The 19,195-nt window shown below is 26.9% G+C and overlaps 2 protein-coding genes and 1 pseudogene across 2 annotated transcripts; 2 read left to right on the forward strand and 1 right to left on the reverse strand.

Annotated features, from left to right (window-relative positions):
* The first annotated feature begins 2,038 nt into the window (after nt 1–2,038).
* LOC113866125 lies at nt 2,039–5,866 on the forward strand (annotated as a pseudogene).
* A 4,998-nt stretch (nt 5,867–10,864) lies between these two features.
* On the forward strand, nt 10,865–11,891 carry LOC113865962 (protein EPIDERMAL PATTERNING FACTOR 2-like). Its single transcript, XM_027500797.1, has 3 exons — nt 10,865–11,006; nt 11,363–11,406; nt 11,537–11,891. The coding sequence occupies exons 1-3, from the start codon at nt 10,907–10,909 to the stop codon at nt 11,732–11,734; spliced, it is 342 nt and encodes a 113-aa protein (XP_027356598.1). The 5' UTR covers nt 10,865–10,906; the 3' UTR covers nt 11,735–11,891.
* A 3,276-nt stretch (nt 11,892–15,167) lies between these two features.
* LOC113866023 lies at nt 15,168–15,788 on the reverse strand. Its single transcript, XM_027500909.1, has one exon. The coding sequence runs from the start codon at nt 15,786–15,788 to the stop codon at nt 15,168–15,170; it is 621 nt and encodes a 206-aa protein (XP_027356710.1).
* Nucleotides 15,789–19,195: the final 3,407 nt, after the last annotated feature.

Raw genomic sequence — 19,195 nt, forward strand, 5'->3', positions numbered from 1 at the left:
AGTATGAGAGAAAATGGTGGTATTTGGCCTTAGAACCTTTGAGAACCTTGGAGAGGAGTAAAGAAATGAAAATTTCGTGTGAAACCCCATTTTTATAGAAAATTTTCAAAATTTGCTGTTCACCGCCGGAAACACTGTTCAGGGCACTATTCACGCTGGAAACACTGTTCACGCGTACTGTACATGCAGTGTACGTGTATGTGACGTCAGCCATGACGTCATGATGATGTCAGCAGTCACTGTTCATACGCGGTTTGCACTGTTTATAGGCAGTTTTACTGTTCATCTGACACTATTCATACGGTACTGTTCACTTTTTTTTTTATAAATAATTTCAAACTCCATCTAAATCTATTCAATATCAAATAATTCTTCAATTAACATTGAACAAGTATAAAATATTATAGATTACTCAATAATAAATCACTAGCCTGACATATATCGTATAAAAAATATATAATTTCTTTAATATCTTCTTATTTTACTTTTTTTAATATATATATATATATATATATATATATGTATATGACTTATTTTAAAAAAAAATCAGTCAATTCTTATCATACCTTACTGTATATTATTTAAAATATTAATTTTATTTATAACATAGATTAGAATTTGTTACTTGATTCACTTATATAATTTAACTATCATTAAGTAAATTATATAAGAACTACAAAAATTATCATTTTTTATTAATACAATCAATATTGTGGTAAAGTTAATCAATTTTTCCATACACCTTATTTTTATAAGATACAAAATTATTATTAAATAAATATCATGAATCATAATAAAAAAATACCTAATGAAACCATTTTATAGAGTCAATTATGGAAAAATATAATAATTTTAATATAAAAATTACGGATGACAAAGGGTAAAGTACCCGATAAGTACCCGCAAAATTTACCCTCAACGGGTAGGGTATTTACCCGCTAAACGGGTATGGGTATGAGGAAATACCCGCAAATTTCAATGAGGATGGAAGCAGGTATGGGTACCTAAGTATCAATCCTGCCCCATACTCGCATATATTATTATTATTATTATTATTATTATTATTATTAATATTATTATTATTATTATTATTATTATGTGAAGGAGGCCTTAACCCAAAAGCCCATAATGGGAGGAAATTAGGGTTAATACTTTATATATTTGGCTAGGTCTCTTTTATAATCATTGACAATTATATAATCATATGAGTTGCTCCACAATTTGCTATCGAGAGTTGTGCTTTAGGAGTGTGACTTACAGAAAGATCTAACCTATCACTTCTCATAGAATTCAAAGATCAAGTACAACAAATTTTATACAAATGCAAGTCTTCAACAAGTAAGTCTAAAACTTTATTATAATTATTATTGATATTTCTAATTATTTTTATTGTTCTAATTTCATATATTCTAGTTTAAATAATTTTTTACTTATAATGGAAGAACTAATAATTTAAGAAAACAAGAATCTAACCTACTTTTATTTTTTAGAAAGTTTTTGTGGATGTTTTTGTAAAATTTTGGTCAAAATAAAGATTTTACTATTTATTTTATATAATTTTATATCTTATATTTTTCACTCAGTTCACAGTTCTTTTATAGGTCATATTTATTTTATTTTATAATACTATATTTTAAAAAAAAATTCTATGCAAAATAAAAGGTTGAGAACTTTAATACAAATATTTATGTTACTCAATAAAAAAAATGCATATTTAAAGATATAAAAATCTATCTAATTAAATTTATTTTATAGGATTAACATAAAAATATATTTATCAATAAAGTAAACCATAAAAATAATTTTTTTCATATTTTTAATAGAAAAATTTATTTACTATTTTATATCGTTTAACTAGACTAATACAATTTAATTATTATATTGTTGATATGAGATTGACTTTTTTTAAAAAAATTGTTTATATATGACACATACAAAATATTTAGAAATTTAGTGACTAAAATTATGTGATATTATATTGACTTGGGTTAAATAAGATTTTTTATATAAGTTTTTGCTTTTATATAGGTAATAACAAATGGAAAATGTATGTGGAGTAACTCCTTTAAAGGAATCTGAAAGTAGCTCTTCTCCAATTATTTCAATTACTCCTACACAACCTGAAAATGTTCCTAAAAGTATACTTAATGATTCTGGACCGAGTGACAGTTCTGATATTATAGGTCAATCTCAATCTCAATATGATACACTTCCTATTTCGGTGGATGGAGATGATTGTGATGCAACTCATGATGAAAAAAAAAGAAAGATGTCGGTTGTATGGAATCACTTTAAGAAAAAAAATTATTAATGGGGAAGAAAAAGCTATATGCAATTATTGCAACAAGCAACTGACAGGTAGAAGATCAGATGGAACAAATCATTTGCATAAACACTTTCAAACTTGTAAGAGGAGGCCATATAAGGATATAAGACAATCAATCTTGTTGAGAGAACAAAAGAAAGTAGACAGATCATCCACTTATTTGAGTAATTATCACTTTGATCCAGAACAATCTAGAAGAGATCTTGCTTCTATGATAATAATTCACAAGTATCCGCTTTCTATAGTAGACCATTTGGGGTTTAAAGCATATTCTGAAGGCCTCCAACCTTTATTTAAGGTTCCTAGTCGGAACACAATAAAAGGTGACATTATCAAAATATATCAGAATGAAAAGTTGAAGACTATGAGACTCTTAGAGAAGATTGGAAGTAGAATTGCTTTAACAACAAACATGTGGATAGCTAGCAATCAAAAGAAAGGGTTTATGGCTATTACAGCTTACTACATTACTGATGATTGGGATATGCAAAGTCGCATATTGAGGTATAATTTTTGTGATCATTATATGATATATTCATTTAGTAATTATTTGCATTATTTCAATATTTTTTTTATATATGTATATAATTTATTTTTACATTAATAGGTTTGTATATGTGGAATGTCCACATACAGCAAAAGCTCTGTCTAAAGTGTTAGTTGAATGCATGCTAGATTGGAACATTGATAGAAAGTTATCTACCATCACTTTGGATAATTGTAGTACAACTCTCTTGTTGTTTTGTTACTAAACAAATTTGATTGTTCTTCTCTTATGCTTGATGGTCAGTTGTTTCACATGAGGTGTTGTGCACATATTCTCAATTTAATTGCTCAAGATGGTTTAAATATTCTTGGAGATGGCATAGAGAAGGTTAGAAGTAGTGTTGCTTTTTGGACAGCTACACCTAAAAGAGAACAAACCTTTAAGGAAGCAGCACGTCAAATCAAAGTTTTCATTACAAAGAAACTTGTACTTGATTGCAAAACAAGATGGAATTCTACTTATCACATGCTTGTTGTTGCATTGGCTTATAAAGATGTTTTTATTCGTTTGAAAACAAGAGAGCATATGTATACATGTATCCCTACAACAAATGACTGGGAAATTGCCAAAGAAATTTGTAGTAGGTTGGAAGTTTTTAATCGTGTGACTGAAATGTTTTCTGGGACACAATATCCTACAAAAAATATTTTCTTCCCATTGGTTTGTGAAATAAAGTTATCTCTGCAACAATGGCAAATTTGTTCAATTGAGGCTATTAGAAATATGGCTACAAAAATGGTAACCAAATTTGAGAAATATTGGTCTGTTATACATGGAATCATGGGAATTGCCATTTTTTTGGATCTAAGATATAAATTAAAGTTGTTAGAGTACTTCTTTCCCAAGCTCTATGGAAGTTCATCTTCTTTTCAAATTAACAATGTGAAAAAATTATGCTACTTGTTGTTTGAAGATTATCAAGCTAAAGTCATGGGAATAGTAGAAAGTTCAGCTGAAAAGTCTAATAAGATGGAAATAAATTTGGATATACTTAATGTTAACAATTTTTTAAGTGATTATGATTCATTTGTTAAAGATACAAATGATATGCAATCAAAGTCTGAGTTGGATATCTACTTGGAAGAGAAAGTATTGCCTAGAAGTGCTAGTTTTGATATCCTTGGGTGGTGGAAATCAAATGGGATCAAATATCCAATATTGCAAAAAATTGCCAAGGATATTTTGGCCATCCCAATTTCAACCGTTGCTTCAAAGTCTGCTTTTAGCACAGGAGGTAGATTGTTGAGTCCTCATCGTTCTCGACTTCATGAGGATACTTTGGAAGCACTCATGTGCGCACAAAGTTGGCTAAAACATGAAAATGAAGGTATTGAATACTCTTTTAATATATTTATTTAATTAAATGTTTTTGTTAATTTTAATTTGATAGCTTAATTATTGATTTTTTTATTATGTACTTGTATGTTTTAGTTTCTATTGGTATTACTGGACCAAAGCAATATGTAAACTTGAAAGATAAATATTTACAGTCATTTGGAGAGTCTGATTCTGATGAAGAGGTAAAATAGCCTAACTATACTATTTTAACTTTACAATAAATAATTAACTAATGTTATTTTTTTAGGTCTTGCAGAGTGACAGTACATTAATCTAAAGTCTATGAGTTAGTTGTTTTACAAGATCTTGAAGAGTATGTGTGCAATTTTAGTTTTGATTTTTAAGTACTTTAGTATAGAAAGTTGATGTATTAAGATACACTTAATACTTATGATCTTTGAATATTTATTTTTTATTTATACTTGAACTTTGTTCGGTAAAATTATATAAGCATATATTTTTTATAACTGCTTTTTTTCTTAGACATGCGTGAGTAATAGGGGTAGGTATGGGCATGTGGGTACCCAGAGGATACGGATACGAGAACTAAAAGTATTACCCACGCGGGTATGGGGCTGAGTACGGGTATTTTTTTAAAATGCGGGTATGGGCTGAGTACCCTACCCATACCCTACCCATTGCCATCCCTAATAGAAATTGTTTAAAATAATTCTTTTTTGTTGATCTAGATATGTAAGTTTTAGTGGTGTCAATTTTTTTTTGTCTAAATACATATCAGTATCATCAAATGAATGTTTCTATTGATGTTTGTATAGATGAGAACAAAATAAATGAATGATTTACAATTTAATTGTGATAACGTAGAATAAAATTAATCAAATATTTGTGAAATAAATAAATATAAAATATGTAATTTAATTATAGTAACTTGGCATAAAAACCAATTGTGATATTTTACAAAATTTAACACCGAAAAGCTCATTGGCTTGTGTTATAAATAGTATAATGCAGAAAATTGAAAAGGCATAAACAGAAAAGAGAATCATAAAAAGAAATACAAGTTGTGATACTTTTAAGGTAATATTAATACTTTCCTACTTTTTATTCTGTATTTGTAATATTTTTCTCTTTCGTGTTCATACTTGTATTCTTGAATTGTTCAAGAATACAATATTTAGATGGATGAACAATTTTAATAAAATTTCAAAATGCAGAATCGAAGGAATCAAGAAGAAAGAATGGCATCAATGTTCTCTTGCTTTGGGGGTGGAAGCAGAAGGGATGACGCAAAGAGAAATAATGACGAAGGCTCTTCGGATCCTCCACGTCGCTCTTCAGAGTCGCCTAAGCGTTCTTCAAAGTCATCTAAGCGTTCTTCAAAGTCATCTAAACGCTCTTCAAAAGCTTCAAAACGATCTTCAGAATCCTCTGAAGAGCACTTAAACCCTCAGACACACACTTCAAACCCTTATGGATATCCTTCGGAGGGCTCTTCAAACCAATATGAACAGCCTTTTAACCATAGTCAGACTCAATTTGGGTCAAGTTCTGATTCGATTCATACTGAGAATTATGCAACACCTGAACAATATTCAAACCCTCATGGGCATCATCAATATTATGTTGGAGGGTACCTTGACCAAGCAACTCATTCCCTTAGTGATGACAACCCAAATGCTTGCTACATTATGTGACTTTCGGAGACTCTGGTTCTTGTTAGAAGTAAAATAATGCAAAATATTGGGGTTGTTTTTCTTTTTTAAGATTAATTATGTTATTTAGGAAAATTTCACATTATTCTCACATTCTTTTTAATTTTTAGGAATTATGTTTTATTTTATTTTTTGAGCACTTAGTTGTAGGAAGTCAGTAAATTATTTTAGCAAAATAAGGAATATTAGGATTTTATTGGAATGTTGATAAATGTTTGATTATTAATATTTTGTTAAGTACTTTATTTTTTTTTGGTAATAATAAAGGTTATATCCTAAGTCTTGTTAAACTTTATCATAGCATTGATTTTGTTATTTTCCTTAGTATGGTTTTGATAATTCCAATTTTATGATATTTAACACATAAATTAGTGTTCATCAGAACCATAATATTTGTATATTTATGAGTTTGAAAATGTATATACTTTAATTTTACAAAACAAAATGTTTGTTTATATAATAGTCATTAGTTAATAGAAAAACATATTATAAATAAATCTTACTTTTTAATTAAGATTTTAATACTTTTGAATAGAAGAGAAAAAAAATATATCTTCAAATTCTTTTAATTGATATAAGATTATAGCTATAAAAAGATTTTAAGATTTGGTATTGTTTTAATTGATTACCAGTACGAATATTACTATTATTATTAATATATGAAAAATAATATACTCAAATATTTTTTAACTTTTTCGGTCCTTCAAATACATAAATTTAATTTCCTAATTTTTAGGCCTTTAAATATCATCAAATATAATTATAATTTGTGAGTTCATAGATTGAGCTTTTTTATGTTATTTGGGCTACTTACTATCATTATTTTTTGTAATACTTGAATTGATATCAAATGAATCTTTTATATATACAATTAATATTTTAGTATTCTGTTTTTAAGTAATCTACAATAACTTATTAAAATGTATCATAAATAAAAATTTATTATCAATGTATTTAAAAATTGTTATATTATATATTTCATAAATCTGTATATCATACAAGTAATTTTAAAATAAAAAAAGTCTTACAAAATTGATAGTCTCCAACTACAAAATATAAGTGCACAAATTTTATGTTAAGAAGGAAAATTTTAAAAAAAAATCAGTAGACAGTTCAAAATATATAATTTTTAAGTTCTTTTTAAAAAAGTGTTTATTATAATATCTATAAATTTAAAAGTGTATTGTATATTTTTTAATTTTAAATTGATAGTTATAATTTTTCTAATATTTTAAATAAATTACTAATTTTATTATCTATTATACATATTTAATATACAAATAAAAATAAAAATTATTTCAAATATAAAAATATCCGTTACATTAAAAATGACCTTTTAAAAATCAATTAAAGACCCTAAACTCTGAACTAAATTTACTACTATGCAATATGCGGTTTTGAGTGTTCTAAATATGTGATATCTTACTATAACCTAACGCAAAATTAATTCGATTCGTTCGAATTTTTTTGAATTATATTAAGTTATTTTAGTCTAATTAAACTTTTATATTTTTAATAATTAAATATTAATGCATATTTTTATTTAATTGATAATATTTTATATCATTTAATAATTATTCATTTGACTATTTTCAATAACTGACCCTAAAATTTATATAAGTGTTTAAGAAGTTACATTTTTTTAAAAATGATAAAATGGCTTCTTAAACCCATTATATATATATAATTATAATAATAAGAATTTTTAACTTTAATCTTTAGAGTTAGATTTAACATGTATAAATAATAATAATTTTGTTAATTAAGCTCATTCCAGACCATTTTATGAGAATAATTTTTTCAATTTAATTACTTTAAAACACTTGTTTAATATTAAGCAATAAAATGTGTGGTATATTTTATTTTTTATAGACTAGATATAATATATACTACTGATAAGCGTACACAACAAACTTTCGAAGATAAATTTATGTGATTCAAAAATAAATATTTAGTGTCACTTATTATTCAAAGATGACTATTATTACTAATACTTTAATTAACTAATAAAAAATAAAAAAATAAAAAATATTTCAGAGTGAAAATAAACTCTGGCAAAAAAAGTGACGTACATTCATTGATTACGAACTCTGAAGCAGTAGCTTTAGGTACAAGAAAGGCAGTTCATTTATTCAACGGCATGATCTTCACGGTTATGTCAGGTACCCCTCAGTATAATTACTGTCACGTCCAATTCATTCTCAGAAAATGTTAACCACTGTTTAAAATTATAAAATTATTTTTATTTTTATAATTTTCAATATATTCTAACATTTTAAATAAACTTATTATATATTAATTCCAGTATCCTGAAACACTGAGACCCATCATTTATAACCCCATTCATTAACTCTTCAAATTCATTGGGTACTAAGTGCCTTCGACCTTGAAAAGGTGACCTAAAATGTATTTTGACCCAGCTTAAATTTTATAGAAAAAGAATCGACTATAAACATAATAAAAACACTAGCTACATATAATGTATGTGCAATGATTAATAGCAGGTTTAATAATAGTTTTAATCTTTTTACTTTGTTCCACTTATAATTTTAATTTCCTAATTGTTTTGAACTAGTTTAATTTATTTTTTATTATATATATTTGGTCTCTCTGTTAAGTTTTTTCAATTTAAAACTCTAAATATTTTTATTTTTTATCCAAAACTTAATAAAATTTGAAAGATTGTATAAGATATGAGATTTGTATTCAGAAAAAAAAAAGAGATTTCTTTTAGACAAAATTTGATATTTTGGTTAGTTAGTTTTGAACAGACGAATTTTTAATCAATTCGATTTTGAAAATTCTTTAGTAAAAAATAAAAATTTTAGAATTTTAGGTTGAAGAAAATTAATGAGGACAAAATTTGTTAAATTTTCGAAGCGGAGGAATTTAATATATTAAAAAATTAAATATACCTAAAATAGATCTTTTCTAATACTTAAAGTTAGACATTTTCTAAACTAGGGAGACATTAATTGTAATTAGGTCTTAAAATTAATATATCAAAAGAATATACCTACAATAGATACGAACTAATACGAACGTATTTTGGTTTTATTCTGCCAATTATTTTCACAAAGAAAAGAAAACAATTTATTTGTCTGCAATATTTTTTGTTAATGTGTTTTCAATTTTAATATATTTTCTGTGTTTTCTAACAATTTATTCAAAAGCAAAATATTTTAAGGTGCTTATTACATTATCAGTAAATTTGAGAGGGTGTCCTCTTTAGATTCACTGATGATATAAAATTAGAAGTGGTGATTATTTCACATAAAAAAATAACAAACTTTGTTGATTAAATGGGGTAGATGAAATTTTTCCATATTTTATTTAGAATGTCGTAATCGACAAGTTAATTTCATGTAGTTGGTCCAATCCAGGCTTTTGTAAGAGAACATTCTCTTACTTCCACTTCTTGAACGAGGGACTTTTTAATTTTTGCCCCACTGTACTCACGGATCCGGATCCGATCCTCTGCAGTTTTGGAGGAATGGGAACCTGCAGTATTTCTTTAAGCAAAATAAAATTTGTTTAAGTAAATTTGTTAAAAAATAATTTTAACTTAAAAAAAATATACTTAAGTAAATTTAACCAAAAAAAATTATTTTTATTTTAAAAAAAATTACTTAAACAAAAATAAAAAATTTTACTTAAACTAAAAAAAAATAACAAAAAAAACTAAAAAAAGAAAAGAGAAAGAGAAGCTGAAAGAGATATGAGGACAAGAGCAAAGATAGATGGAGGGGAGAAATTAAGAGGGAAAAGGAAAAAAAGTTAAATGAACAAAGGAAAGGAAAAAAGAGAGAAAAAGAGACTATGTGGGGGTGCGGAGTGCGAAAAAGAAATAAAGAAATGAGGAAAGTTGAGTAAGGGTGAAGGGGAAGAGATGGAGGTGGAGTGAGAAAGATAGATGAAAAAAGAATGGGAAAAAAGAGAGGAAGTTAGGATAAGGAGGAAAAACAAATAAAAAAGAGAAAACTCTAACCTGCAGTTTTGTCTAAACTGTATGATATTTATTTTTTTATAATCACACACTCATTGACTTTTAATAGTTAATTCTACATTACTATATAATATTGGGATGTTCCTCTTTATTTTTTATTTTTTAATTTCTGTTTTGGAAGCGGGAAAGTATTTAATAAAAACAAAATGATACAAGTTATAGTCCAAAGGGGTTAGTGGAGTCGTGAATTTCTTTGCAAATAATGAATAATTTTTTTAAATTATAATTATTAAATAAAATAAGGATCAGATTAAATAAGAATAGTTTGATAAATTTTAAGTATTAAACAAAATTTTTATAATTTTAAGACTAGTGTTTTTAATTTTTAAGGATAAATTTAATGCTTTTTTTCCATATTTTTGTGTTATTCAGTAAAATGAGATGGATCCATTTTTATTTGATATTATGTCTAATAAGATTTACGACTTTTTTATGTTTAAAATTAAATTTGAGAAATAATTTATAAATTACTTTTAGAAAATAATATTCAAAAGAGAACTTAATATATTTTGAAAAGTAAATTACAAAAAATAATTAGTAAATCACTTAAAAAATTACTTTTTGAAATAATATTTTAAAATTAAATTTCTGAAAACAAAAAAAGGTGTAAAAAGAATCTCTCAATTTTAAAACATACTCTTATTGTAATAAATGGAACATTGGTGACCCAATCTGTTTGGCCCAAAACAAGAGTTATAATGCAAGTATGAACAAGTCTGAAATTTAATATTGACATTCTTATATGCATGTCCTTGTTCATTTATAGCTTCCATTAATAATAACATTTTAGTTTATTTTGGGTGACTCACGAAAACATGTGATGTCTTGAAAAGAAGGCCGTGGATCATGTGAAATACAGTAGATGTACCTCATTGCACATTTAAAAGTACCTTTGCACCTACATGTATATAATTCTACCTGGTCATCAACAAGTTCGTAGCCAAGTTACATCTCTATCTTCTTGCTCACTTGCATGGATTTCTTCAACTAATGAGGATCATTTAGTTTCCGAAACTATGAGTACTTTCTCACTGGAGACCTACAAGTTTTTCCTTCTTGTGTCTTTCTTCATGTTACTTTCTAATGGTTGGAGCCTTGGCGTGATCCCTAATCATGGTAAGTGATATCTATTTTAATGCTTTATAACTTTTTGCAATGTAAATGTTTGAATGAGTGAATAGTAATGTTTGTAAGAGATTACATGCACTAGAATATTTTGAATTCAGTTTTTTATGGTATCCACTGTTCACTGCTATGTGGCAGTGTAAATGAGTTGTAACTAAATTTGGATATATTTACATGATAATTGTAACTTATACTCCTCTCAATTCACTTCGAATGAGGTTTAAAATTGAAAATGTCAGCTTGGAATCCCTTGAAAATATATATTAGTTGATAGTTATAATGTTTCTACCCAAAGGGCTTTTATTTAGTATAAACCATTCATATGTGGTTTCATTTGTAACTTCCAGTTAAGTTGATGAACTTGCAAGAAGCAAGACCTGCAAATGAAGAGGTTTGTTGAACTATTCTCAATTGGTGGTATCTGAACTGAATTTAATGTTGTTGAAAAGAGATTTAATGTTTGAATGAGTGAATAGTAATGCAATGGTTTGTTTGTTTGTTTGCCTACTTTCACTTTGTAGAAAGGAGCAAAGAAAGACATGGGAATGGAACTTTACCCAACTGGCTCTACCTTACCGGATTGTTCTCATGCATGTGGATCATGCTTTCCCTGCAAGAGGGTTATAGTGAGCTACAAGTGCTTGATTGCAGAGTCTTGCCCTGTTGTTTACAGGTGCATGTGTAAAGGGAAATATTACCATGTACCATCCAATGGATAAGACCCTATATTTTTAAGTGGTGGATCATTGTTGAAATTCTGCTAAAGAAGAAAATGAGTGTTGTAATTTTATCTATTTGGAGTCGGTTTAGTTGGTTAGACTCTAATTTTGCCTCAGTTAAAGATATGACGACAGCTTTTGTCACCAAGTATTGAATATTTTGACCTAGAATTGAAGCATGATCCATGTTTTAAGGAAAATTATGCTGGAGACTGCAGTTTTGGTTGGTACGCAAGTACAAATTGGTAGCATTGAAACAAACTTTAATATTTATAAGCTTGCCCAGTACATTTTTACTACTCTAATGAAGTTATTGATGAATGAAGCTTATACGATTAGGATTAATTTTACCAAGTCATTTAAAATTTCTTACAGATTTTACTGTTATCAAGAACCGATAATTTGAATGCTACCACTTTAAATTTTGTTGACGGGAAAAAATTTAAAAATATAGATAAATATCTTGGGATCGGCATAAAGAGTGTGTTCTTAAGGAGAGCAGAAGAAGAAAGAATTTTAGTAAAGTGGACTTTTGAAACGGGTATGGTCAATCTCCCTGTGAATTATTAGTGTATTGGAGATTATTATTGACACATGCCTCTATACTTTGTGCGAGGCAAGTTGCCATGAGCATTAAGTTTACGCTCAAGGAACATTTCTTTAAACAAGTAAAATAAGATTTTATGGGTCATAAGTAAAATGAGGAACAAGATTTCATTTGGAGGAACAAGGAAGTTGGTACTATTTTTGGAGTGATTCACCTGCACACAAAATTTCTCTAAGCTGAACTAAATCTCAAATTATTTCCTAAGGCTTTTTGTACACATTTCAAAATCTAGAAGTAAACTTTATTCGACACTACGAGTCAGTTAACACTTTTAGATACTACCTAAATTAGAAGGTACTTCATATAACTTTAACAATTTTTTAATGTACAATTGAGTTAACTTTAAAGAACATTTAATTTATTAAGTGAGCAATTGACAAATTTGTTTAATGTATCTTGTAAGTATGGTATCATTTCTCAATAAGGCTTTGTCTCACTATAGAATCTAGCAATGACATTTTTTTTTTATTCACTTAGGGTCATTGCTTTGTATTAAAATATAGTGAGACATGTTTAGTTAAACAGGTCATATTTAGATATTTTTTGTGATACTTATATGCATGTTTATTTCTGTTGATAATAGATAACCATGGCGACAAACACTTGCAGTAACTTATCATTATGATTAGTTCTTGAGAATGACAAGTTGTATAGGAAAAATTGCCTAGACTGATACAAAAAATTGAGGATTATCTTCAAACATGAGAAAAAGTTGTATATCTTGAAATAGCCAATTCTAAAACATCCCACTGCAAATGCTCCTAAAGTTGACAAGGATGCTTATAAGAAAATGATGCTTTAGCCGTTGGCTACCTTATGCTGGCTATCATGAATTCTAAGTTTCATAATTGCATGAAAACATAGAAGTATACAATATGATCATACATTTGAAAAGACTCTATCAAGGTTAAGTTAGGTATGAAATTAAGGCGTAAGATATCCTTTATCAATATAAGATGGCAGAAGGGAGTCTAGTTAGTTCTCGTATGCTTAAGATGTTATCATCAGTTCGTCATGAACTACATAACATAAACAAAATTGATAAACCACTGCCAAAGCTGTTAAGCACGTTAAGAACTATTGAGCAAAACATTACTAAGACCATTTTGATGGTTCAATTGGGAAAAGAAAAAAGGAAAGGTCAGGAAACAACATGTGCCTAAGGACAAATTAAAGAGAAGGGCAAAAATAAGCCTAACATCTTTGGTTTTAAACTTGCAGGTGGTGTAGCCAAGAAAAGAACATATTACTATTGTGGTAAATAGGACATTGAAAGAGAGATTGTGCAAAGTACTTGGAGGAGTGCACAAAAAAAAAAAAAAACGGAAGAAAGTCACTTGAAGTGTTTATGTTATAAAAGTCAATTTATTTACCTCTACAACTTAGGTATTAGATATTAGATGTGAGTCTCTTATTTTGTACTAATGTGCATGATTAAAAAAGGAGTAGACTACTGGTGTAGGGCAAAGTAAATCTCCGCATGAGAAATGAAGCACAAGTAATTGTTATTATGTGTCAATTATTAGTAAGAATATTTTGTCTGTTTCTTATTTGGATAAGAAAAGTTTTTCATTAGTAATAAAAGATATAAGTTGTTTTATTTATTTAAATAATATGTTTTTATAGCTGTACACATTGAGTAATGAACTTTTAACAAATTATTTGAACATAACAAATTTTAACTTCATTTAAGTCATATATATGCATTTCTAAACTTCATCAAATGTAGACCCTTTTAATTTTAAATTAATAAAGAGACATTAATCTTATTTATTTGAGAAGATGATTAAGATCCCATTTACCATATAACCTTGCATATATATGATATAAACCTCAAACATATTGAGGTGTGTGAGAACTAAATGTCCAGTTTAAAATTATTTTCATAAAAAAGGTAATTTAATTTAACTCATAATAATTTGAAAATTGCATACATATGAATAATAACTAAAACACAGTAGTACTAAATTTAGGTATAAATCAAATTATCTGAAATAGTAAATTATCATAAAAACTGTACAGCTCAGGGCAAAAAATAGAGTATTTTTTATCAAGCTAAATCATGCAAAAACTAACTGCATTCGTTGCTTGTGCTAGGTACTTCGATTTAAATCGTGTAAATCCAGCTTCTATATAACAGGATAAAAGAATGATTAAAAAAAAAAAAAGCATAACTAGCATAACAACGGCGCCCAAATTGATCAAGCATCATGGATTTCTCCAGATTCAATAAATCTAGTTTCTAAATCTGAAGATGAAATAAAAAAGGAAAAAAAAAACAGATTAAGGTCTAAGCATAGAACATACTGTAATTCAAAAGAAATTATAAATTAAAGAACAATACATTCTGCACTCACCACCAAAATTAACCAAAACCAAAATTGGATTCTAGTTTCCCCAACTATGCAAATCCAGTTTCTAGATCAGGAAAAAAAAACAAGGTCAAATTCTAAGCATAACAAGTAAAATCGCACTAAAATACAAAAGGAACTATGAGTCTGTTTCATAAATTCAACTTCCTATCATCAATGAAAAGAAAAGAAAGAACAGTACATTCTGCCCTTACCACCCTTGATAATTACTGCACCAAAACCCTGAACAATAAATAAGAAATTAGAACTCAGAACACATCAAAATTGAAAGGAATTACACCTTTATTCCATAAATTCAACTTTGTATTCTCAAATTACACAAAAAAACTAAAAGCAGAACAGTACATTCTGCACCTCCCCTCCTTGCAATAATAATAATAATTAACAGAACCCAACTGATAATATGTTAAGAACAGATTTGTATCAAACCTTCACCACCCTCCAAGCCCAATCACTAACTGCACAAGATGACCCTTGTGAGAGCAAGAGACAAACAAGCCATAGAGAAGAAGAACAAGGACACAAAATCCCTCGAAGACCATTTCCTAACCTCTTTTGTTTCAACCCTCAAACTCTTAGCCCTCCTCAAAGCATCAACCTCCTTCAACAAATCAAACTCCAACCCTTTCTTCTTCAGTTCCTCCACGCATTTCCCCAACAACCCTTTATCCTCCTTCTCACGTGACAGCATCTTCTCCACGTGGGCCTCAACATCGGTTTTGTACCTCAATGCCCATATGATTCCAAGTGAGAAAAGCAAAGAGCACAGCGAAGGGACCCAAGATCTGTGGCAAGAGGAGGAAGAGGAGGGAGAGTTGAAGAGGAGCATAAGGGTGGTCGAATGGAAGAGGAAGAAGAAGATGTACAGCATTGTGATCTCTTTGCGTGTGGAATCTATTTGGGTCTCCTTAAGGGCTATGCGGCCATTGATGAGTTCCTCTTCCTTAAGCCACTGCTTCAGAAGAAGCTTGTGTGTGGATGTTTCGGCGATTTGATGAAGTGGGTGCATGTGCTTCCACTCCATGATCGATGTTCTCGTTGTGTTCTGTTGTTGTTCTTCGTTGCTGTTGCCCATTTGATGTGTTGCAGGTTGGAGAGAGAGAGAGAGAGATGATTCAGAATTTGAGAGGAATAGTGTGTGAAAGTTGTAATTAAAAGGGTGTTTCTGATGCGGGGTTTTGAATTTCTCTAACGGTCGAATTTTGTAAAATTACAGAAATAGCCCTAACTTCGTTGAGGAGCGGTGTCGTAACGTGGTCGAAGGCTTAACGGCTAAGTGAAAAGAAAATGAATCTGAATATCACAACAAAAGAGAGAGAATCTAAAATGACGGTGGTTTGTTCTACTTTTAACTCGGTCTAACACCTTGGGTTGCACAGTTTATTTTAAATTGTCAAAAAATAAGTTTAATATATATAATATGTTAAATAAAATTATTATATATTATAACATAAAATATAACAAAATTGATAAATTTAACATCAATAGCTAAAATAAAAGTATGACTTTGTGAAAATTTATTTTTAACAAAACTAACACAAAACAATTATGAAAAAATTTATTTTTTCGGAGTTTGACAATACATTGAATTTTTTAAAAAATAATATAAGTGTATATTTTAATGTAAATAAAAATATTTATAACGATATTTTTAGAGAGCTGTAATTAAAATAAAATATTTTAATTTTAAAAACATCAAGAAAATTTATTTAATATAATTATAAATTATATTTTTAATGTAATTTACACATTATCTAAAAATATTTTAAAAAATCATTTTTTTTCTAATCAAAGTTAAAAGCCCAAAAAATCACAAACAATCATAGAGTCAAACTTGAAGTCCAAATGTATGGGAAATCAAGACAAAGGAAAAAAATATATAATAATATTGAGCATATAATACTTATCAAACTTAATTTTTAATACAAAATTAAAATCAATTTTACATATGCACGAATATTTTTTTATAATATTTATTAAATTATTTTTTAAAAATAAATTAGAAAGAATTATATTTTAAATATAAAAAATATATATACTTTAAAATAAAACTGTCTTTATTTTTCTACATCAAACATTTTTTAAGAGTGTATAGACAAGAAAAAATTAATAAACTCAAAAAAAAATCAAAAGTTAATTAGTATATAAGAACACATAAAAGATAAAATAAATAAGATTTATTAAAATAATAAAATTTTAAAATATATTAATATTAATATATTTTTATTAATTAGTATCATATTAGTACTAATTATTAATGTTTTATATATATTTAAAATATCTCACAATCATTATATTTATACTTTGAAAATAAATATATATTTGAAATATAATAATTAATAAATATTTACATAAATTAATAAATAAAAGTAGAAATTAAAAATTAAATTATCAATTTATATTAATATATATAATTATGTATTTTAATTTATAATGTAGTCAATATATATTTATAGAATAAACTCACAAATTGATTCCTCGCACATTATCAATTTTGTAAATTGGTATCTTACTTATTTGAATTATTCTGTTAGTCTCCTCATATAGTAAGTTATTTAGCAGTTTAGTCCCTCACGTTAACTTATGACTAAAAATTGTTAATTTTTTCTTACTTGCCATGTTAAGTAATACACGGGATGTCAGTCTAGATTGTTTTCAATCTAAGTAGAAGACACAATTTAAAATTTTTCTTAATCAATTTTTTTTTCAAATTTTACCATTGATGTGAATTTTGTTATATTTGTACTTCTACCACAGCAAGCAATAATGATACAAATAAAAATTTGAGTTCAGGTCGTTTGATGTTTGCAATCGAAGCTCAAATGGCAATGTTTATTCATCTTGATACTTGAATATAGGATAAGGGAATGTATAAGAGTTTCGTGGTATCAAGCAAATCCTAAGACATTACTTATTATGACCCAACTACACGGTAAGTATTTTGTTAATGGAGTACGAATAAGATGTTTTGTTTGATTGGTAAAATTGATGGTCTGAAAAGTATATGTACAAGAAAGGGAATGGTTGTTATTTTTTTTTTTCTTGGTTTGATAATGGTGTGGATGGAGAAGAGAATGGAAGTAGGTTGGAGACAACAAATGACACTGCAAATTAATTATTTTTATCTATTTTTAAATAATTTTATTTATTTATAAGTTTATAGTAAAAATATGTTATATAAAATAAATATTTTAATATATTATAATAATTTTTTTAAAGATAATTACTTGTAAGTTAGTCCTAACTCACTTAATTTTATGGACTTTTTACATGATAAGTCTTTTGACTCTATGAACTTTTTAGTCGTAACTCAAATGAGTTAGAACTAAATTAGTTAAGGCTGGCTCATTTAACACTTCTACACGTAAGGAAGCAAAATGAAAGAAAACTATTTAGCGCTCCAAGTATATCACATAAGGAAGAAAAATGAAAGAGAACTATTACATTACAATGACATACATAAAAGTTGGGATAAGTTGAATTTGATCTTAAATTTGCAATGATGTCTTATTTTGCTTCTTGTATTAATTATGTTGTAATTTATTTGACAAATTAGGACAGCATGTTTACAGAATAGAATGGTTATTTAAGTAAGTTGATGACTTTGGTGTTCAAAGTAATTGTGCGACAATCTTATTATAATCTCTTTTACTTATTAACAATAGAACATATTTTAGCAATTTAAAATGAATGATTCTTTCTATTATCATTAAATATGTTCTTATAATAATTTGGGTAAGCTAATGACTCTTATTATTACACATGTAACAGATTACTAATGAAACATAATAATATGATATAAATTTAAAAATAAAATTGTTAAATATAGTTAGAGATTATAATTTTTTGATATATAGTTTTATAAGTATAAGTGAGATGTTAATTTTATAAATAAAATTATATGTGCATATAAATTTGATTTGTATTGGATTAGATTAGTTTTCAAAGATGGGATTCGAAATCAAATCCAATAAAAAAAATTTAGTTTTTAAACTCTTTTTTTGTTTGGTTTTTGATTAATTAAGCTTGGTTAATAAAATAGAGATAGGTCTAGTTTAAATAAATTTCTCAATAAGTATTTATAAAATTTAAACATTAAGTAATAAAATGAATTAGGTCCAATTTAGGTAAACTTCTATAAAAGTCTTTATAAAAGAAAAAAATTAATATAAAAATAAATAAAATTTTTCTCATGAATTAAAATTAACTTATATTTTTAATTTTTTGAAAATTTAAATGAAAAAAATTTTTAAAAAATAAAAAATAAAAGTTATTTTTAACTAATGGAAAAAATGTTATTCATTTTTTATATTAATTTTTTTTATAAAAACTTCTAAATAAATTTATCTAAATTGGACTTTAAACTTCTTTTATAAGTTAAAATTAACTTAGGTCTAATTTGAATAAACTTTTCAATAAGGGCTTATAGGAGTAAAAAAATTAAGTATTAAAACAAATCAAACTTCTTACATAAATTAAAAT

This window comes from Abrus precatorius, unplaced genomic scaffold (genome assembly GCF_003935025.1).
Source record: "Abrus precatorius isolate BTA unplaced genomic scaffold, Abrus_2018 Scaffold4, whole genome shotgun sequence".
NCBI classification, from domain to species: Eukaryota; Viridiplantae; Streptophyta; class Magnoliopsida; order Fabales; family Fabaceae; genus Abrus; species Abrus precatorius.